This window comes from Sarcophilus harrisii, chromosome 3 (assembly GCF_902635505.1).
Source record: "Sarcophilus harrisii chromosome 3, mSarHar1.11, whole genome shotgun sequence".
NCBI lineage: Eukaryota > Metazoa > Chordata > Mammalia > Dasyuromorphia > Dasyuridae > Sarcophilus > Sarcophilus harrisii.
In genome coordinates this window covers 483,303,967-483,327,299 of record NC_045428.1, presented here as the reverse complement: position 1 = coordinate 483,327,299, position 23,333 = coordinate 483,303,967, and the positions used below count along the sequence as shown (strand labels likewise).

The 23,333-nt window shown below is 35.1% G+C and overlaps 1 protein-coding gene across 3 annotated transcripts in view; it reads right to left on the bottom strand.

Moving 5' to 3' along the window:
• The window catches only part of ELMOD1 (ELMO domain containing 1), a 72,929-nt gene extending 49,939 nt beyond the window's left edge, over nucleotides 1-22,990 (bottom strand). For 2 of the 3 annotated variants that reach the window (XM_012545045.2, XM_031961094.1), the window contains exons 1-2: nucleotides 22,627-22,990; nucleotides 573-674 (exon numbers count right to left, since the gene is read on the bottom strand). In XM_012545045.2, the coding sequence (XP_012400499.2) occupies nucleotides 573-589 (17 nt within the window). In that variant the 5' untranslated portion in view covers nucleotides 590-674; nucleotides 22,627-22,990. Of the gene's footprint in view, nucleotides 1-572; nucleotides 675-21,950; nucleotides 22,121-22,626 lie in introns of those variants that run through there. The other variant, XM_031961093.1, reaches the window with a different exon arrangement.
• Nucleotides 22,991-23,333: the final 343 nt, after the last annotated feature.

Sequence of the window (23,333 nt, the reverse complement as noted above, 5' to 3'; positions counted from 1 at the left end):
TCCATCAATCATTGCCTCCCCTGTACAACTCTTTGCACTGAATGAGGTAGTCTTTCATAAATGGTTGTTGATTAGGAAGTATTTGCAGAACTGAGAAGAAATAGTGACAGAATAAGAAGATACCAAGAAAATCCTGTAACCAAAAAAGAAGTCTAAACGGTTTATCTATCAAGAAAGCACGAACCCTAAATTTGTGATATTTTAAATTGCTTAATTCAGGAAAGGCATTCAACATAAAACTTCACTGATTTTAACAAAACAAAATCTTTCCACAACTAATGTCTAGAGTGCTGTCTTTCATGAAATTGAAGACATGAACAAGGCTGAATTTTATTCTCTTGTTCCTTCATATTTGTGGTTGCTCCTCTTTTTCTTCTGCTTCTCTTTTCATTTTAAAAGACTCCTCATGAGAATTTAAGTAGAATTAAGCTGCAGCACTATACAACTGTGATAAAAATAGTATTTCTCCAAAAACACAATCTCATTAACTTATATATTGAGTTATCTGGAAAGATGATAATAGTAACTAGTGCATACCAATGTGTGCCATTAAGCTAAAAAAAAAATCTTACCTCAGGAAGTGCTTCATTGTGGCGTTAATGATTTCCCAAATACTATACAGAATCTTCTTCAAATAATCACTTGACAATTATTTGGGCAGAAGTTTATTTAGGCTGTAGAAATAAATGAGATAAGTTTATCAAAAGGGGAAAAACCCAGCTGAAGGAACTCTGAATACATGTGGGCATGGATGCGCCTATGTGTGCACCTCTACACATATCTCACATACACAAAGTAGATCATATGATATAGTCATGAAATTAAAATGCTAATACAACTCAATGCACTTTCATCTATATGAAAATATTGAGGCTTCTTGTTTCTTTATTTACACTAAGTGACTTTGTGGCACATGTTTAGGGAATTACTGCTATCATCCACAGACTATAACATTATTATATTTGGAGTGTCTATACTACAACCTGAAGAACAAGAAAGGTAAGACAAATAAAACACCAAACTAAAAAAGCTATTGAACCCTAGAACTCAGTTCCTTTGTGAAAAGAAGAGTTGAACAAAGTAATTTCTAAGGTTTCCTAATTCTAAGATTTGATGATTCTATATATGAAGCAATGTAACTGAGACACTGGAATAGAAATCAGAAGATTTGTGTTCAAGCTGCTACTTTGGCACTTACTCTCTAGCTGTATGGCCATAGATTATCACTTATGGAGGCCCCATCTATAATACGAGAATGTACTTTTATAACTGCAAAGCACTATGTAAGTGTGAGCTGTTATTATTTAGCCATAAGCATCCAGGTAACATCAGTCTTGCAAATGAGATGAAAAGCAGTCTAAAAGCAAGCAATAAAGCATCTAAAAGCAACAAAAGTAACTCTTATAAAGCTCAGCAATTTAGTCAACATGGAAAGTATAGAGAGATTCATTCTACCTTGTCAAGCATATCTTCTCAAGAAGATATCTGATTTAATTTTAAACAGATATTTTATTATTGGTCAGGGGAAAGTCTAAAGCTCTTACCATTAAAATTACCATCAAAGATGAAAAAGGTGAACAGCTGATGTAAAAAATTTAGCAGTCCTGAGGAAATGGGCAGAAAAGAACTCATTCCTCATGGAATGATATGGTAATTGAAGGCCAAACTGCTAATGCTGGATAAGATAGAGGGGTCAGTAAAGAAATCTGGGGCCATTAATGTAAGGACAAAAAGTGTCTACCTCTGAAGGAAAATTACTAAGAAGAGGTAAAATAAAAAAAAATCAATTATTTCAGTGATTTCAAGAATTTAAGTAAAGGACCAATATTATGCTCTATATATTTCACTAGTCTTTGAGTGATCACTATATAGAACAATAATTGATATTTATAATATTCAGATTCATTAAAGGATAAATGACATTCAAAACTCTCCATTTATTAGGGTGGACAAATGTAATATATTTTAATTTTTTTCTTTTGGAATGATTAAAATAAACTTTAAAAATGTAATTTACAGTTAAACCATAGGTCTGATACCTATTCCTATCTCTATCCTGGAAATTATCTTGGATTTTTAATTTTTTTTTTAAGCTCTGAAAGGACCTTATAGAGCACCACTATTTCATTCTACTCTTCTTATGAGTAAACAAACAGGAGTCTCAAGGAAGTGGAAAGACTTGCCCCCAAATCACATAACTAGTTAATACTTGTCATATAGTAGGCATGTAATGAAATTGCTTCATTGTTTAAGTGAATTAATTATGAAGTCCTGACTAAAATGATGGTTTCCTGACTTCTAGCCCCAGTACCTCTTCAACTATACCATAGATCCCTGCAGAATAGTGAGTTTCCCAGTTTTGCTAGACAAGTCCTGCCAAACAAATAGAAAAAAGGGCATACATAAGTTTCTTTGCAAGTCTCATATTGACTCAAAAACCACGGGTTAATATCTATGCTTTATTTTATTTTTATTTATTTTGTTAAAGATTCTCCAATTACATTTCAATCGGGCTTCAGGCTGCACTTAGAGTTATAGGCTGCAGAAAGCTGCATATTTACTCTCTCTATGCTATTCAAAGTTCATTTACATTTCTTCAGTAATCATAGGATTCATAGGCTTTAGAAACCCTTAGAGAACAACTCCCTCATTTTATAGGAGAAAGATTGACATTGGTAGAAGCAATTACTAGAACTGGGATTTAAACCAGCTCTCCTAACTTCCAGTCCAGAATTCTTTCTGTTCTAACATGTTTTGTATTTTTTGGGAAACAGAACTTTTGTCAATCAACAACCAATAAAAATAAGTATTGAATGTCTTAATTCACAGCACTCCCCAGGCAGTATGCCATATTTTAAATACACCAGGAATGCTCATAATTTTGAAGGAATATTTAATGAATTCTTCAATGAAGTAAAGATTACTTTTGTAAAATGAAGAATCTTTGAGATTCTTTTAAAATGAGTGCTTCACCTCCCTCCCCAATCCCCCTATTTCAAGCCAATTCAATTTAAGTGCATACTATATTCCACTCCTAGGGAAACAAACAAAAAAAGCAAAATACTTCTTGTCTTTAAGGAAGTCACATTCTATTAAGTGGGTGGGTGGGTGGGCGAGGGGTATAAACAGATAATATTCAAAGTATATCATTTGCAAAGTAAGTAAAAAAATAACTGGCTACAGGGAAGAGTGCTAACAGCTGAGGAATCTGGAAAGGAATTGGGTAGGAGTCAGCACTTGGGCAGAGGCTTGAGTGGAGCAAAGTGGGCTAAGAAGTGGAAATGAGGAAGAGAAACTTTCTAGGTGTCAGACAGAATAGCCTCTGGAAAGGCATGATCAAAGAAATTAAATAGGTAGAGGAAAATAGCAAATTGACTTGTTTGCCTAAAAGAAAGATTGTATAAAGGAAAGTAACTTGAATTCTGTTTTCAAAAAATAGACTGGATGAATAATGGGAAGGGCTTTCTGGGACTAATGTAAGAGTTACATCAGGTATGGGGAACTTGCAAGCATGGAAACTTTCCCAAACTTCTTCCATAATTTGTAGTCTTCAAGAGTGGCCTTGAGCACTGAGAATTTAACTAACCCCCTTGTCTGTGTTTATGCAGCTCATATTTATTACATAAAAAGTCTTGAACCAAAACTTTCTATATTCTAAGGTCAGACCTCATCTCCATTATGCCAGATTCTCTCTCAGAATATTCTAAGTGGATAATAACTATTTGCTGTTTCTTGACAATTTCCATAAACTATAGAATCTTTGAATAAATTTCAGGACAACTTGTGTTTCTGGACAAGTTTAATAGAATATAAACATTGAGTTGTTTTTTCAAATAATCCTAGTATAATCTTTTATTGAACTTGTCATGATTGACAGAAAAATGTCTAGATATGCCCAGGAGTACAATCTGAGATCACATAACAGATGAGCTAATTGTCCCATAAGGAAATCAAATCCATGACGTTAGCCTCATTAGCTCAGTGCTCTGACCAAAAGGGCTAACTGCCTCAAACATGGGTATGCATTTGGAGGGGGGTGGTGCAAGACAATTGGGGCTAAGCGACTTGCTCTGGGTCACATAGCTAGTAAGTATTAAGGTCTGATTTGAATTCAGGTCCTCCTGATTTCAAGACCAGTGCTCTAGATTCACTGCACCATCTAGATGCCCCTATTGCTCTGTACTTAAGGTCACTTGAAGCATGCAGATCCTATGAACTTGGTGACTTTGTGTAATTTGTTTATTACATTTCACTCTGTAAAACTCTGATTTCCTTCCTGATGAATACTTCATAAAGATGATAGGAGGCTGTGAAAAAGTGCTTTGAGCTCAAATAAAAATCAGTAAAGCTTAACCATATTAAAAAGGCATAGAGAACAATAAGGTTATTTTTATAAGATTCATACAGTGTCATGGGTTAGTAAGACTGATAAAACAAGGGGATACTTAAACCTTGGAGCCACATTTTAATTGGGATGAGAATAAATACTATCTGAAACCAAAGACAATATCACATTCCATACTTCTAATCAATGAAAACATTTAACTAAATTTCCTGTACTCTTCCATTTCTAGATCATACTCTATTTACACATTCCTGAAAATTTTTTTCTTTTAAAAAATCACTACAAAGTGCCATATGAACTATACTTTTCCTTTCCTATTGCTTAGTCCTAGGAAACATAGATAATTTCTGAGGCAAACCCCATTTTTTTTGAAATGGAAAATTATAAGCATTTTTTAAATTAAAGGAACATGATTATACAATAAGTATCTCTATTACCTATAATAATATCTAGTAGCACTGTCCTACATTGGCTAAAATACTTCTATACAAATTGGTACTAATATTACAGTACAGTAACTAATCCTAGAGGTCAACTGAAGGATTCCTTGGTATCCTACTTAGGGTCATCTGGACTGGCTGTGTATTCCAGTTAATAGGGATTGGGGAGGGGAGTTGTTTCTGGAAACTACCTATTGATAAGGCAACATGGGAATTTATCCTTGTGGTATGATGGAGGTTGTAATTCCTCCAACCCTTGGTAATATGGCATTGAGATTCAGTGTCTTGATAGAATTAAAGTACCTCCTGGTTACTTTACACATCCCAGAATGAAAGCTAGATCAAGAAGAATAAATACCTTTCTAGTTTGAATTCCTATGCTAAAAATGTTTTTTCTTTTAAATTATTGTGCCTTATTTAGAATTCCTGTCAGGTGAAAGAAGTCATGATCACAGAGAGTTAGAAAGACTTTGTCCAGAACAAGTCAGATCATCACTTTTATTTATTTATTTGGTCAAGATTAATAGAAAGTTACATCAGAAGAATTATATACTGTCAATAGTTTAGAATGCTGGGACAAGAGTGGGGAAATTCTGAGTTCAAATTGTGACCTCAGACTCTCATTTAGCTATGTGCCTATATGCAGTCATTTAACATCCATCAACTGTAAAATATTAGAACCTCTTTCCCAGAATTGTTATGAGGTTAAAATGAGAGAATCTTTGTAAAGTATTCTGCAAAAACTTAAAGCACTATATAAATGATAGTTATCATTATTATTATGCTGTTATTGTCTAGTAGGGGTCCTCAAACTATGGCCTGTGGGCCAGATGCAGCAGGTGAGGATGTTTATCCCCCTCACCCAGGGCTATGAAGTTTCTTAGCTTTTGTTTTTACTATAGTCCGGCCTTCCAACGGTCTGAGGGACAGTGAACGGGCCTCCTATTTAAAAAGTTTGAGGACCCCTGGTAGAATTTAACAAAGGCTTTGACAAAATATCTTTTATCTTGTATTGAACTACTTTTTATTTGTTTTTATACAGCTAGGTGGTACAGTGGACAGAGCACCAGGCTGAAGTCAGGAAGATATAAGTTTAAATCCGGTCTCAGACACTTTCTAGCTGTATGACCCTGGGCAAGTCACTCAATCCTGTTTGCCTCAGTTTCCTCATCTAGGAAATGAGCTGGAGAAGGAAATTGAAAACCAATCTGTATTTTTGCCTGAAAAGCCCCCAAATGGGGTCATGAAGAGTCAGACAAAATTAAAAAGATTGAACAACAACAAATACTTATTTTGTTGTAAAAAAATTTACATTTTTATATGACTTTGTGTTCTCCCTCTTTAGAATGTAAGCTCCTTCTGAGGAGGGATTGCTTTATTTATTGTATTTGCATCCATGGTACCTAGCATAATGCCTGGTATATCTGTTGATGTGATTCTGGATTGATGGATGTGAAAGCTGGATTGGTATGGTCTAGATCAAAGAAGTTAAACATATTAACCCACAAGTCACATGCTGCTCACAATATTCCTAAGTGCACCCAAACCAGATGAAAATGTATCTCCTATTTTATCTTAATATATGGCTTTGTAAACATAAAAAGAAACATAAAAACATGTGTTGACTTCTAAGTCAATAAGTGGCCGGCAAGACTTTTTTATATTTGATTTCTGAAACCTATTTCTATTTGAGTTTGAAATTACTGAATTTGATAATGCCTTTAGGTGGATATGAAATCAGGTGAGTAGTTAGGTCCAAAGAGTAGTTGTTAATGATTCAATGTCAGCTTTAAATGATGTCTCCAGGAGAGTATCTCAGGGATCTGTGTTTAGGTTCAGTGCTGCAGAACAGTTTTTTTTTATTAATGCCTTGAGAAAAGTGCTAGACAACATATTTATGAAATTGGCAGATGACATAAATTTAGGAAGCTGATAAAAAGACAGCTTAGAGCTTGATGTACAGGATGTCTTAACAGACCTCTGTGGATGTTAGATCGGGCTTCCCTGGGTGGTAATGGGTTTCCTCATTTTGGAGGGAACTTCATTTATGTCAAGGATTGGATAATAACTTGTCAGATATGCCATAGACATTATTCATGCTGAGGTACAGGCTTGTGTCTTCCTAATACTGAGATTTGGGGCTCCTGTTGATTTTGTCACTGATTTATGCTCCTAGCTTTTTTGACATGGCATAATCTAATCATGACTAATATCTGCACACAAAAATAAAATTGATTATAAACTAAATATCCCCAGTGAGTAATTCTGATTTGAACTCTCGTTTGTTTGATGTTACAATACTTCAATCTTTTAAACAAGTGCTAAATAGCAAAACTTCTTAAAACTCTGGGTTGCAATCCCATATATGGAGTCATGTAACTAAATGTGGGAGTCAAAAAATTTGGCAATGGTGAAAGGTTTCTGAACACAACGACCAAAAATTAATTCAAAATCAAATGTGTAATGAATCCAAGGTATTTCTGGCAGCACTTGCCTATCTTACATCACGTGACCTCATTGCAGCTTTGATTCTGAATATATAGCAAGTGTGAAAGCCAGAAACACCTTGGCTCAGATTTGAGTTGGGGTCATGTAAAAATTTCTTGGATGAAAAAGGATCATGAGTAGAAAAGTTTAGGAAGCCCTGCTATGTAGCATGTGTCAGTTTTTAAACTACTGTTAATACGTTTTGATTTTAAAATCAATTTTTTAAATAATTTGAGACATTCCCTCTTATCCTAGACATAGATCCACACTTAGATATCAGAAAACAGGGGTGGGAACTATTAAAATGAAGTTTTGAATTGGCAGACAAGCTAATTAGAAAAATCATGGAAAAACTTGCAAAAGCTACATTAAATGAAAATTAAAACAGCAGAGATTATTGGAAGCAAATCTGAAATGTGGAACTGCACATACGTCTAATTTATATCTGGGAATTTGTTGCAGGATCCACAGATTAAGAGCTGTTATGTCAATGGAATAAATATCTACCTTTCACTAGAATAAATAGGCTAACATTTGGTGCACAGCATCTTGGGAAATTCTTTGGTTTATGAGACACAATTTTAATATTTTGTCATGATACCAAATGATAACTTTCTAATAATATTATTAGATCACATATATTGCATATTACAGAATTATTAGCATTCCAATATACAATATGCAATCTTTCTCTTTTAGGATCTGGAAAAATTGAAATATATCTATATCTATCTATCTATCTATATATTTCTGTGAAGCAGAAATGTAGGAATGCAAAAGAATGATAAGGATCACTTTGTTTTTGATATAGTACTATTCTTTTATAGCAGAGAGTTGAAAAAAAGACAAATTATCTTGGAAAATAATGACTTGAAAAGACCCTTCAAATAGCTAAAATGTTGTCATATGGAAAAAAGGATTAGATTTATACTGATTAGCCCCAGAGAACATAACTATAAAATAGTGGAAGTTTACAGGGATTTTCAAGGAACTAGTTGCTGACAGTTTCAACAAAAAAGTATATCACTCTAGTTGGTCTGTAAACAGGTATTAATGACTATTATGTTCCAGGTATTGGATTAAGTGCTATGGCACAAAAAGAGGCAAAAGACAGACCCTGCCCTCCAATCTAACGGAAGGAAGGCTATCATAATCTAATGGAAGAAAAGAAAACAAACGGATAAATATATACAAAAAACTTTATACAAGACAAAAAGAAAATAAGTTAGGAGAAGGAAGACACTAAAATTAAGAGGGGTTGGGAAAAGCTTCTTGTAAAAGAGAATATTTGAAGTCAGGGAAGCCAGAAAGTAAAAACTAGAAATGAGAGCATTTCAGGCCTGAGACAGGCAGATAAATTGTTTTGTTCTTGGAAGGGAAAGGAGACCAATGTCAATGAAAAGAAGAGTATGTCAAGGAATAAGGTATAAGTAGGTTGTAAAAGTAGGAAGAATGAGGTTGCAAAGAGGTTGAATGTCAAGTAGAGGATTTGTTCTTAATAGCTGGAAACAATAGGGAGGGAGTTCTGGAGTTTATTGAGCAGGAGAGGTGATTTGATGGACCTTTGCTTGAGGAAAATCCTTTTGGTGGTTGAATAGAGGATGGCTCTAGCAAGAAACTGGTTTTTATAAGAACCATCCTCTTTCCCCTGCTGTGAACCACTCCTCCCATGCAGAGATTTTTTTTTCTTTTTAATTAAGCAGGAAGCAGGACTAAAGAAGGAATAAATAGGCCTGCTCAAATACAGCAGATCTGGACAGTAATAAAATGGGGAATTGACTGCAAAACTCAGGGCAGCACAGTATCCATTTCAAAAAGGCAGATCCTATTCATTGAGCTATTTTGAATGAAGAGGAGAAGAACTTGGATGAATTACCAGTATTTGTACCATAAGAGTAACAGCAGCATTTATGTAGCACTTTAAAATTTGCAAAGTGCTGTGCAAATATTATCTCATTTTCTCTCTATAAGAACCCTCATAGGAAAGTGTTACTATTACCCCTTTTTACAGATGAGGATATTAAGGCAAACCAAAGTTAAGTCTTGTTCAAGATATGAGTAAGGCAGGATTTGAACTGAATCCAGGTCCAATCCTATATTCACTGTGCCACCTAGCTTCCTGTGAACCAACCATATATAAAAATTCTGGATTTATCTAAATTTAGTCATCTTACTTGCAAAGAGGGAAAGCAAGCAATATTGTAAAAAATCTTTGAATAATGAATACACTAATCACCTATGCAAATTCTGCACCTGTTATCCAGCCCACTCAATAACATACGCATTCATTCATAAAGAAGTCTCCAGGGCTAAACTCTGATACTCTCTCGTTCTTACCTTACAGGCAATAGCCTGTTTCTTTCTTTTTTTTGGGGGGGGGGAATTAAATTAACCAGGGCTTGTTTTTTTATGTTGTTTTATTTTTGACAGGACCTCATGTTGTTTATGTCTATGATATCTATCATAAAAATATATGGCAGAAAAAGTCTAAGAAAATTGTCATAATGGCCAGGAACAAGAAGTGAATATGAAAAGGGAATATTGCTCCAAAAATAGAGGATGATCTTGATTGTTCACCATTGATTAGGGAGAATATGGCTAGTTTTGCTAATTAAGAGTTTAATTATTATTTATTTATTATTAATTAAGAAAGACATTATACAGACACTGGAAGCACAAATAAAAAGCTTCTCCCAGTTGTAGACAAAAAATACTAGTCTATGATCCTCTTTGAAATGTATAGCATTAGCAGTCTTGGGAATTTAGGTTGGTGTCAACAGAGGTCAGGAAATAAATTGGAAGCTTAGTTCTGCTCTGCAGTAAAAGTATATTAGCTTTCTGGGTTTTCTGGAGGCTTTTCTCCTCCATTCTGTATGTTACTCTCATGGGAGAAAGAAGAGAAGAGTAAATTATCTCTCTGAAGCAAGGCTAAAAATAGCTCACCTAGCAAAAAAAGAGAATTAAGAAAAGATTGTCTTTATTGGCACTAAAACACATTGCTGTGTGTTTTAAGTGAATTCAGTTATGGTTTAATGTTGTGAACTTAATCTTAAGATTTTTTTTTTAACGTAAAAATTGCAATATCCTGTTTCTTTGGGGGGAAAAGTTAAATCAATCAGAGATGTCTTTTTTTTTTTTTTTTTTTTACAGAACTTCATATCATTTATGACTATGATTTCTATCAGAAAAACATATGACAGGAAAAATATAAGGAAATTGTTATAATATTCAGGAGCAAGAAGTGAGTATGAAGAGTATATTATTCCAAAAATAGATGCTAATTCTGATTGTCCATCAATGATTAGGGAGAATATGATAGGTTTGATAATGAAGAGTTTCAAACCATTAAGAATTAGGCAGTTGTGGATATAATGAGTAGACATTAGGATAATGGATTTGACATCAAGAAGACCAAGGTTCAAATCCTGCCTTTGACATTTATCACCTGTGTCAGTAAAAGTCATCTGACATCTATAAAACGGAGAGAATGATACCTATAAATATCTACCTCACAGGGTTGCTATGAGGTTCAAATGGGATAACATACATAAAATATTTACAAGTTTCAAAGCATCATATAAATGTCCATTATTTTCATTAGGCCTATGCTATAGAGAATAGTAAAAAGCAATAACAAAAAAAGCTCACAGTAGGGCAAGCATTGTTCACTGTTCTCAATAAATATTTGTTAAAAGAGTATCATTTTAGCCCAGGATAAACTACCTAGTAGATTCTTAATTCTTTATATGGGTAAAATCAGGACAGAACAAACCCATTATGCATTTATTCATGTTCTGTGAGCTTGAGGTCTTTCTTGGCTCTTTGGAAGCCACCTCATTTTCACCCACTGATTGCCTGCCTGAACACTTCCAGGTTCCTGCTTTTTCTTCTCACTGTGAGGAAGCTCCAAACATGTGGGGCTTGAGAAAATATCCTTATCCCCTAGAGCTGGCTATGAAGGTACAGACCTGAGAAAACATGGGAGAAAAACATGGAGGGAAACTAGGAAAAAAATTCTATTTTCTCTTTTGATATGCCAAAGTAAGACAGTGATCCCTTGCTTTGGGACACAAAGTATTCCTTGCTTCAAGGTCAAAAAGAGGAATAAAACCCCATAATAGTTGACATTTACAAAGGTTTTTAAATTTGTGAAATGTTTCTATACATTAGTTCATTAAAAACCCTCAAGAATTTTGCTACTCAGGTATTATTATCCTCATTTTATAGATGAGGAAACAGATTTAGTGTTTAAATGACATGCTATGGCCACATAATGGATGTCAGATATGGCATTTGAAGCCAGGTTTTTCTGACTTTTATTTTGTCTACCATGACACTCAGCTAACCAATAAGTATTTATTAAATGATTACTGCATACCAAGCATTATGCTATGTCCTCAGGGTACATATATAGCCAAAAATGTAATAACTGTTTTTGAGGTCACATTCTAAAGGAAGAAATGACATGCAAAGGTACAAGATATATAATTGGAGATAATATCATAGAGAAGGCACTAGCAAATGTAGGATTTAAATGGAGTCTTGAAGGAATCCTGAGAATTCAGGAAGCAGAGATATGGAAGAAAGCCACAAAACCAAGATATTCTTAATAAATACAATAAATGGGAAATGCAAATAATAAGTAACTCATTTCCCTATTGTATGGATGAATGAAAAATTTTAGAATATTTTAAAAGAAAATTTCTCCTTGTTGAGAGAGGTAGAAACTACCTTGATAACACAGAAATGCCTGCTGGTTCCTGAACAACCAGAGTAGTACAGGATTACTCACTGTGTTCTACTCCAATAGGTAAAGGTTATCTCATTTAGGTCATATTGACTCAGGTTACAATGGCTCTCATTTCTAGTAACCCCTGGGTTGTAGGTTATATTGCTTTGAACATTTCTTAGTCTAACATATTAAAATGAAGCTATGGTACAGAGGAATGGAGAAGCAATAAATATGGAGTCAGAGGACTGGAATTCAAAACCTAGCTCTGACAGTAATCACCTTGGATAAAGCTTCATCTTTCTGAGCATATAACATGAAGGAGCTGGACTATTATAACCTACACTTAAGATGTAAGTTGTTAAGGGGGATAGAGAGGAGTTTCCATCTGTGTCAGTACACATGTGTACTCATTAGTACTCATATTAATGAAATTATGAATATATGTATTTCATATTTCATTTCAGAAGAATGAATGATCACCCAACATTTCACTGAAACTTCCCTTGAATCCATATGACTCTATTTTTAAAATTAAAGAATCAGAAACTTAAAGAGGAAAGGGAACTTTGCTCTTATCTAGACCAATCACTTCATTTTACAATTGAGGAAATGGGAATCTAGACCAGTTAAGTGACTTGCACAAGTCACAAAGGTAATGTCTGAGCCCACATTTTAATCCCTTTTGACTCAGTGCTCTTCCCAGTATACTATAATGCAGAAAAGGAAGTGAATTTTCAACAGTGACACAATATATATCTATAAACATCAATTGTAAGTGACATGTTCAGTAAAATTGTTTTTAAGAAAACATTCCCTCATTCCACTCATCTAATTAGTTGTGAAATCCTATGTATTTCTTCCAATTGCTAGTATAAAATCATCTCTTCTTTTTCAATGCATATATTGTATATTAAACAGAAAATGAAACTTTGTGGATCCCCAATTCTAGCTAATTTGAAGAGCATTGATGATTGAGAAATCCTGAGAATCCATAAGTGAGTGAGCAAGTCTTTTCTGGCTCAGCCTTATCCACTTATCCATATGATAACTCCTCTCTATACAAACCCCAGAAGGAGAATGTTCCAGAATCACATTTCTATTGCTTTGCAATATCAAAAATATTTTGCATAAACATTATATTAGCAGATAATTATCAACAAATATAATATAGAAATGGCTTCCTTATACTCTTTATGAACTAGAATGATTTTATTTCTATTTTCTTTTTTTTTAATGGAATTACTTCTAAAATATACCAGACACACTTCCTTGATTCTTAAGTATAGGCAATACATGGAACGTAAGTCTGACTCTGATTCCTCTTCATAGCATTATTCTGGTCCTAGATTCTCAAAGGCTATTGGAATTCATGTCATTACAATCCATGAAATAAAGACACTAAAACATCCCCAGCTTAGTTCAGAGTTCTTGATAAACATCTCCAAACTTATTACCATGAAGATAATTGTTCCTTAAAAGTCACCTTCTCTTAAAGAAGATAAGACAGTGAAGTTATAGGAAGAATTCGATAAACATCCTCCAGATAAAATAAGTATATTCTTTGGAACTTGTGATTTGAATGCAAAGGTGGGCATAGGAAAGGAAAGAGAAAATATTTTTGGAAAATATAGTTCAGAAGTAAGAAATGAAGGAAATCAAAAGACTTTTTAAGTAGGAATTTAATACCAATGCATGATGAATATTTTCTTCAAGAAACAAATTGGGAGGTACTGGACAAAGTGAGCACAAAATAACAAAAAATGAAACAGATTATATTATGATGGAGAGGAAAATATTCATTACTGATATAGTTGTTGCTGAGTCATTTCAGTTGTGTCTGACTATTTGTGACTCCATTTGGAATTTTCTTGGCAAAGATACTGGAGTGATTTGCCATGTCCTTTCTCAGCTCATTTTACACATGAGAATTGAGACAAACAAGATTGTGACTTGTCCAAGATCACACAGCTAATTAGTGTTTGAGGCCACATTTGAACTTTGGGAAGATGAATCTTCCTGACTTCAAACCATGCCTATCTGCCCTTACTGATAGGGAGTATGTTTAAATTAGCTATCTATGTAATCAGATCACCAACGTATTAAGAGCAAAAATCGCAAAGCTGGAAATATCAAAATGAGAAAAAAGACAATGAATAATGACAGATCCAACTTAAGGTATTCAAACTGAGAATTCAAAAAAAAGGAGAGGAATATATGGGGCAAGTAATACATGGAGAAATAAACATACACATAAATTATAATAATTTCCTAAAGAAGTTTAATTGATATAGAACAACTGCCATAATAAGAACAAAAGAGTCTGTAAACTATCTCATCCAGTCAGCAAATACTATTAAATCCTTAATTTGTGTTAAGTACTGTGCTAAGCACTGAACATAACAAAAACGGGTATATATATGCAAAAACATAATCCTTGACCTCAAGGAGTTCACAACCAAGGAAAAATGATCTCTTTATCAAGAATAAACACAAATATGTAAAATAAATTAATTTGCTATTCATGACTACCATGAGCTTTCTTCATTGTAATTTAGTTGACACACAATTTTATTTCTTTGGGTACTATGATATTGGATCACTTGTAACCAGCTATAGATCATTACCAAAAAAAAAAAAAAAATATGAATAGTAAAAAAAAAAAAAAGATGGGCTTTTGTTTTAGAGAACAGTTCATTTTCCATTCAGGATACGTGTTCAAGCTATTTGTACATATGAGCTCTATAGATTGCCCATATAAATACATGTCATAATTTTACTACTAGGCATTACTTATCCATTTGGCTTTTCCTGTGTGATTAGTTAGGTGAGTCTTTTCTGAATGATTATATATCCCCCTTTACGAAATTCTACAGTATTCTGTATTGATTATAAATACATGAAGTAGTAAATTGAAGCATATGGAATCAGAGTTAAAATCTTGATCTTATATAAAAAATGATTACTAGGTGAAATTGCTGATGATCATTTTCCAATTCTGAATAATGATTATAGATAACATGTATTTCTTTTCAAATTACTTTGATATAACTTTTTAAAGTTTCAGAAAAAAGTATCTGACATATTCTGCAATCTTAGATTTATTCTGTATTAAAAAATGTGATATTAAAATTTATCTTGAAAAATAAAATACTACAAATTTGGCTCCTAAATTCTGAAAAGAATTTTAGAATTACACTTGAAAACATAATAAGCCTACATTTTAATTAATTCTGGAGATGTAGTCTAATGTTTGTTATGTTAATTGGGTGGTGAAATAAGGTAAATTTTGGAGCACAGGATAGCATCATTGGAAATATTTATAAAAATTAAACAACATCTATGGGGAGAAAAAGAAAACAATGTATCAACAGGGACCAAATCACAGAATTTTTTTATTATTTATACAAAAGAATATCTCTTAAGGGTTACCTAATTTGCATAAATTCTTATATCAAACAGTCTAATTAACCAAGCACCCATTCTGAGAATTAGTACTAATAGAAATTATTTTCAAATTATATTGAAAGTTACAATCAAATGACCTTTAAATTTTGGCACATAGGCCTGTTGAAACTTTTTTTAAATAAAGAAATAAGAATCCTTAAGCATTTACCTTCTTCAGCATTGAAAGAATTAAAAAGGGAAATGTGACAAAACACCATGAAATTATATGAAAAATTTTGTCTAAAGACTCTGGAGCATACAGATGCCATTCAAATTTACTCTAATCCTATTAAGAATGATGTTGATCATATCACAAAGCATCAGGATTTACAATTTATTTCATAGAGACAGACATGCATGTAAAAAATAGTGTTTTAGAGAAAAATTATTTACCTTCCATTTTTTGAATAAAAAAAAAAGGATCAAGAAATAAATGGTTCACCCAAGGTCACACAGAAAATATAGATCTTATTAGCTTTCTGACTCCCATTAGCTTTCTGAGTTGGGGGGGGAAGGAACAGAAAAATTTAAATATTACTTAATTCATCTCAACAAATATTTATTTACCCTTAATTCTAAAGTTTCTTTTTTTTGGACCTATTTTTGCTATTCCTTAAAAAAGGATATGGGCTTCATTAGAGTGCATTAGTCTTATCTTAAGTTAACCTTAGAGATATTACCATGTTAAATTTTGCTTTGGTAAAATTTAGAACATGAATTTATTTTGAAAAAATTTCTTCAATGTCTTTTAATACAATCAACAAATTGAACAAAATTAAGTCTTGGTTGCTTCTTTTTTCATCTAGGTATAACTAAGACATGAAAAAATTATTCAAATTGTCTAACCCCAGTGACAAAAAATTAATTGTCATTAATTGTCAGTAAAGACAACTAACATAATCATGAATTAAGAGTCTATTTCTATTTTTAGGGAAAGTTATTCTTAAGGCTCTGCTTTTAACTTAATATACTTAAGATAAGTCTTAGCTTAAGATTCCTTAGAATGTGTCAACATGTGATACTTATAATACCTTAGGAATGAGCCTAAATCCTTGCAGTGAAAAACACAATTTGTTGAAAATCAAATACACTATAATTTACTGATGGGCACTAATAAAATCAAAGGTGCTGAGAGTCAGAAGAATTGAGATCCATACAGATTATCAGAGTTGAGGCCAGAAATGAAAGTGGATGGCTGATGAATTTGCTAATTGTTCATTCCTGCCTGGACAGCCACAAAAGTTCAGCTTTTTTTTTTTTTTTTTTTTTTTTTTTTTGAAATTTTCCTTCTCTTATTAACATAGTGCTGTAGTTCGGAAGTATAGCATGTGATATACTTACATACGTTTATATCTATATCTATCTATCTAGATATGTTTAGAACTAACTGTGTTTACTCATTCTGAATGGATACTCTCTGGTACTATAAGCATCTGCTCATTTTCCACAAATCACTATTTCTGCAAATCCTACATTGCATCCCCTTTCTTACCATCAGTATCTTCTTTACAGGGAGCAGGACCAAACTGGAAATTTGGACTAAACCAGTGCCTCATTTGCTATTGAAAAAAACAACACACCCACTATCTCTGTTGATGGCACCACCATCTCAGTCACACAGGCTCTCAATCTCCAACTCTCTTTTTCACTCTTCTCCCCCGCTCCCCATATCTAATCAGTTGCCAAGTCTCATCCATTTTTTTTTTTAATATCTGCAGTCTCTTGATATCTATCATCTCCTTCTACTTATATTGTCACTACCTTACTTTGGGCCTTTGTTACCACTCATCTGGTCTACTCTAATAGCCTCCTGCTATTTTACTGCTTTATTCTTTTTTACTGCTTTACTGTATCTCCCCTCTTCAACCTTTCCACAGATACAAAATAATCTTACTAAAGCTTATAAGGGGGACTTTGGCATTTTGCTACTCAAAATCCTTCAATTGCTAATCACTGCATATAAGAAAAAATATTAACTCCTAAACCTGGTATTTAAGGCCCTGAAAATTCTAACCCTAAATTTCCCTTTTTAAAAAAAAAAATATTTTTCCCAATTACATGTAAAAACACTTTTTAGCCATTTAAAAAATTCTTTTGAGTTCCAAATTTTCTCTCTTCCTTCTTTTCCTCCTTCTCTCCCATGAGATGGTAAGCAATTTTAGATATCTAACTTAAAATTTCATATTACTTCCATATACACATTCTGCATACTTGCTAAAGGACTGTCAGATATTCCCAAAATTAAACATACCATCTCTCAGTGTCCCATGTCTGGAAATCATCACCACCACATTTTTTACCTGTTGAAATCCCTTTCTACCTTCAAGGCACAGTTCAAATTTCCTTTTGTCCAAGAAGACTTCTTTAATACAACACCTGAAAGTGAGGTCTAAAAATGACCCTCCTTAAAACTTCTTAATTGCTTTCTGACTTCTCCTTTGTGCTATTCCCTATCCCTTAATTAAACTTTAGGATCCTTGAAGGCAGGAATTGTGTCATTCCTCCAATCCACCAACCCAGAATTTGACCCAGTGTCTTGAACATATTAATACATTTGTATTTATTTGAAGGCATGCAGGGGGTTCACTGGATAGAAATCTGGACTAGCATCAGAAAAATCTGAGTTCGAATGCTGATCCAGGCACTTACTAGTTGTGTGACTCTGGGCAAGTCATTTAACCCCATTTGTCTCAATTTCCTCTCTCTAAAATGGTGTAATAATAGCACTTACCCCTCAGGATTGTATTGAAGATCAAATGAGATAATATTTGTAAAATATTTAATACAGTGTCTGGCACACAGTGGATAATATATAAATGTTTGCTATCATCATCATCATTGCTATCATAATTTGAGCATTAAACATGCCAGTTCATTTCATCTCTGGACTTTATATATTCTGATCACTTCCTCAAATAAATAGCAATAATATTATATTTGATTGACTTTTGCTCCCAAAATTGAAGACCAAAATGCTTTATATACATATTGTGTGTGATGTTTCATATGCATCTATTAAACTTACTCACATTATAGAAACTATTTTCCTTAAAGAAATAGAGGGCAACTAACATCAATTAATATTTAATTTGCCTATTTTTAAGGACTGAAATGAATCCATTTAAACACAATTGTAATGGTTTGAACTGCCCAAATTAATTCCAGATTAGCAATGATTTATGCTCTAGCCAAGTCCCTATATGTAATCATGACCTTCAAAGGAAGAAGAAAATGTTTCTGGTGAGTTGGTAAAGATTTAAATGGAAAGTATGGAGGAATGCTGAGATACCTGATTGCTTATATGGCAGTACCTTCAAATAGATGATTGCTAGTAATAGAGAGGTAGGGGTTGATTGGGGAGATCTTTGTTTACTTTGACAAGATATAGCTGAGGGGACCTTGGGGATTTTAAAAGTTGCGTACATGCTCATGGTTACCTTTTCTGAAAAGGATATGGATAAGTCTTGGGGGTAACTCGGGTAGTTCCCTGATCAGTCTGATCTTATATCAATGACTTTTGTTGGGTATTGTTGATAATGGAACTAAGAGAATACAGATGAATTTTGTGACTCAAACTATTATGGGAAAGACATTTATAGCAGAAGCTATCTCCTTTGTTCTGGTCTCTAAAATGGAAAATTTCAGTCATAAACTCAGGGACTTTTCTCCTTTTTTAAGGCAGGACTGGAACACAAAAGAAAAAAATCTTAGGTCAATATTCTTAGATTGGTGATGATTGGCATTAGTTGTTTTCCATCTAAGAGCCAATGATGTCCCTTGAAACATAGGCACATGGAAGCTGCATGAGCACAGGGTTCAAAAGGACTTCTTGATCTCAAATTCTTAGCTCTAGACTTGGAAAGGAAGTAGTATAATCCTTCAGTCTAAGAGATGGCACCCAAAGCGGGGAGAACCCCATGGTTAAATGACAAGAGTTCCTGAACTCCAGACTTTTAAAGACAAGCATAATCTTGGGGGAAAGAGAGAGAGAGAGAGAGAGAGAGAGAGAGAGAGAGAGAGAGAGAGAGAGCTCCTAAGAATCAAGAGAAAGAAAAAAAAAAAGGATCACACACATGATCTTTGGGGCTAGAAAAACTACTATATGAAGAAAAGTTCTGGATTTTGTCCTTGGTCCAGATTACATTATCCTGTTACACAGGTGCAATGGGGAAAAGGCTGGCAACTGCAAATCATTTTCTTTCTGGGAAGAGTTTAAACCACAGAATAAAATGGAATGTTATCCTGGGGTAATTTCTTTTCTAAGAGGATTCTATATTCTAGATATAAAGACTTTAAGACCTTGAGGAAAGATAGGATTCACCTATCTTTCCTCAATAATTTGTGGGTTTCTGAGAGTCCTCTATGTGTTTTCTACATTTTTTATGGAGTGTAACAAAATCTATCCTGTGTTCAATATATAAATAGTTACCTTGAATGCTTGTATAGGGACTGGAGATTCTTTTACCTACATATGTAAATGCACAGGCACACACTATGCTCAAGATATATTCTAAGATTTCCCATAGGCAACTTCAAATGAGGCTATACAAGCCATAAAAACAAATGTGATAGGAAGGAGGCATTGACCCTGATATTTAAACCAATTCTTGTAAGTTCAAAACTTGGAGAAAAGGACTGATTGTGGGTTAAACAGTAAGGAGTTGATCATATAAGGCTCCAATCACAAGGACTCCAAGTAAATTGGACAAGATATTTGGGTTCTTGAGTTGAATTATTGACTTGAACTGTTTTATTTTTTAATATCTTTTTGGAGAGTGTGGCTTGGTGATGAAAATACTAGACTCTGAACTAGGTGGCCTGGGTTCAATGACCAGGTCTAGTTGTGTGATCCTTTTCCTCTGTGAGTCTGTTTTCTCTTCTATAAAATGGGATAATAATACTTGCCGTACAAAGTTGTTGTGTGGAAAATACATTAAGAAAAAGGTCTTTAGTTAACACTGTTTAGAATGTGGCCTCTTCAAACACGCAATTCTAATTCCACAGAATTCCTATTTAATAATACCCTCCTGGCTTCAGAAGCAGAAACAGGGTTAAGTTTTTTTTTTTTTTATAAACCTTATTTTGAAAACCAAATATATTATGAAGTGATTAAAATGTATAGTCTCTTTTCTGTTAATTCTACATTTAGATAGCAGCCATTCATCAAGGTTACATTATTCAACATTTATTAATAATTTGGAAGGTTCTTGTTTTTAAAATAATTCTAAGACTACCCCAAGTGTTTTTCTTATAGAAAATTATTTCAGTGATTTTCTTCCCAATAGGAGGTGTGCAAGATAGCTTCATTTATCAAGACTGAAGATCTATATTATACAAATACACATATTGGCAGGGGGAAAAGCTGCCAAGGAAACATCACATCATTTATTTACAGTGATCTTTGTTGGAAGATGGGTCTCTTAACAAGGGCATCTGTAAACTGAAGCATTTCGGTTGAACTATTTATGGGCTGATAGTCAAGACGGAGCTATTGCTTTATTATCATATTTAACCAGAGACTGAACATCAAACACAATAGAAAAATTCTGCACAGGTCTTCTGGGGGGGGGTTGTGTACCTACCTTTTTGAAAGGAAAAACCAAATCCTTCCATGGTAGGGCCACCATTAAGAAAAAAGAGCATCCGCATTTGCCTGTTTGCTAATTAATTCATAGCAATGGTGCAACGGAAATTAAGGCAAATAGAAGAAAATATGCCCTACAGCCCTTTGTTTCTAACATGAAGGTGCTTGGCATTAATTGGCCCTTCTTGCACTATTTAGATAGAACAATCCATGCAATTACTGAGAAGGATGGCATTTCTCATTCCTGTCCAAATACATTTAGACTCTGTAACCAAAGTAAAAAAAAATTGCATTGAAGAAGGTTCCTGTCTGGTTGACTGTGGAGCAACTTCTGAGCTGAATATGACTTAGTCACATTGTAACCATATGATATCAAAAGAAAATCGTGCATAAGAAAGATGTTCGTCTAGTCAGCAACATCAACCACACACTACCTGCTTTCCACCATGTTGGTAGCTCCTGTTAAGGACGGTTGTCAAGCTAGTAACACAAACACGCACACACTGCGGAGCTACGGAGCAGAGCCTGGAGATGAGCCCAAGACTTGCCTCCTTTTAATTTGCCTATTAGGCTGGGATTTGGAGGAGAGGGTTACTGGTAAGCAGTAGCCCCCTCTCCTTAACCTAGGAGTTTCCCCGAATTCAGAGAGCTGACAGCTCTGGGGAGAAGTTGATCCTGACTATTCAGTGCAGAAAAATGGGCATAAGTCTATTGATTAAACTCTTACAGAAAGGTAGAGAGGGCATTCCTCAATATTTATAAGGTGTCTTTCAGGATGCAACACAGGATTAGCAATTCCTCTGTGAGTAAAGCAATGCCGACACCTATACTTTAAAAACACGTACACCCAATAATAAAACACAATCCCTCCCAAACACACATCCCTGCTTTAAGGACCAGTCATCCAGCCCTACTCACAAGCTTCTTCCAATTCTATCTGCCCTAGGAAAGAAGAGATGTCATTTCCAGCAGGTAGTTTCAGCCTTGAAACTCTTTAAGCAGGTAACCTCAGAAACTACAAGCTTGAGGGTTAGAAGCCAATTAGCTTCCCGATTTCCTTCACCAACTGCCGGTGAACTCAGCAGCCTGGCAAACCTCTGATTAGGGAAGAGGGGGTGCTGAGGGACCCTGGGTCTGGCCACGCCCCCTTGCCCTCCTTTTACCCTGTTATCTCTTCTTGTCTCCACACCCCGCCTTCCCCTTCAGGATCCTTTAGTGTCCTGTCGCTAGGCGACTTGCACTCTGGCTGAACTGGAAACAACCTGGCACCCCAACCTGCAGACAACATTTGGGGGAACCGAGTGCGTGCTCTTTGGAAGTGTCAGGGTGCTAGACATTGCCTGCTAGGGCAGTCTGCGGAGTGGATAAACCCAATGCATTATTACCCCACCCATCCCATTCAGAAACCCGGTTCTCACCCTATTATGTTTTCTCCAGCACCCAGTTTGCGATTTGTGCTGCGTCCCAGTTCTACTGCAGCTCCTTTCTTCTCCCCGCCCCCCTCCTCGTCTCCTCTCTTTCTTGGGCATTCGCCTCCTTGCTGTTGCCTTCTTCCCTCCTCCCCAGCTCTGGGCCCCAGAGCACCAGCACTCACCTGTGTTCTGGCGGCTGCCGCAGGTTAAACTGTTCCCATAGGGCGGCCGCCCTGTCTCCATCCCTCCTTCCCGAGCCTCTCCAGACTGCACACTCTCTCGCTGCCTTCTCTAAGCAGCTCGCTCTCCGCGGTGGCAGCGGCAGAGAACAACTCTGTCACCGGGTGCCCCAGGCACGAGAAGAGCAGCCGCCTCAGATGCCGCACTGGATCCAGGCAGGCTGGGCGGGGGCGAGAATCTGGGTCATTCTGAGGAGAGCAGAGCTGGGCTGCAACCTGGGTGGCTCCTGGCGGGGAGGGAGCCGACACAGGCACGGCGAGTGCAAAGGCTTCCCACTGGACGACCAAAGCCTATCCAGCAACTGAGCATGCCCAGTCTGTGTAGGGTAGAGTCAATGAGGGTGCAAGATGCTCCAAATAGGAAGCGAGATAGACAGTATAAAAGGGACCTCAGAGATATTAACCTGCAAAAAGGTCAAGATAATAGGAAGAGAGTACTACTGCTCAGGCCAATCTTGATTTGTGGCTCTTTCTTGTATTACCTCCACCCCAAAGAAATGGACTGAGTGTCATGGCACTTCAAGGGTAGGTAGGTCTGACTTTGGGGCCTTCACTTAGTGAGCCCATCGCTTAATGAGTCCATTGGAATTTCTACTGGCAAATTACTTTGGAACCATTAAAACTATCCTGAGCAAAAACTCTAGACCACC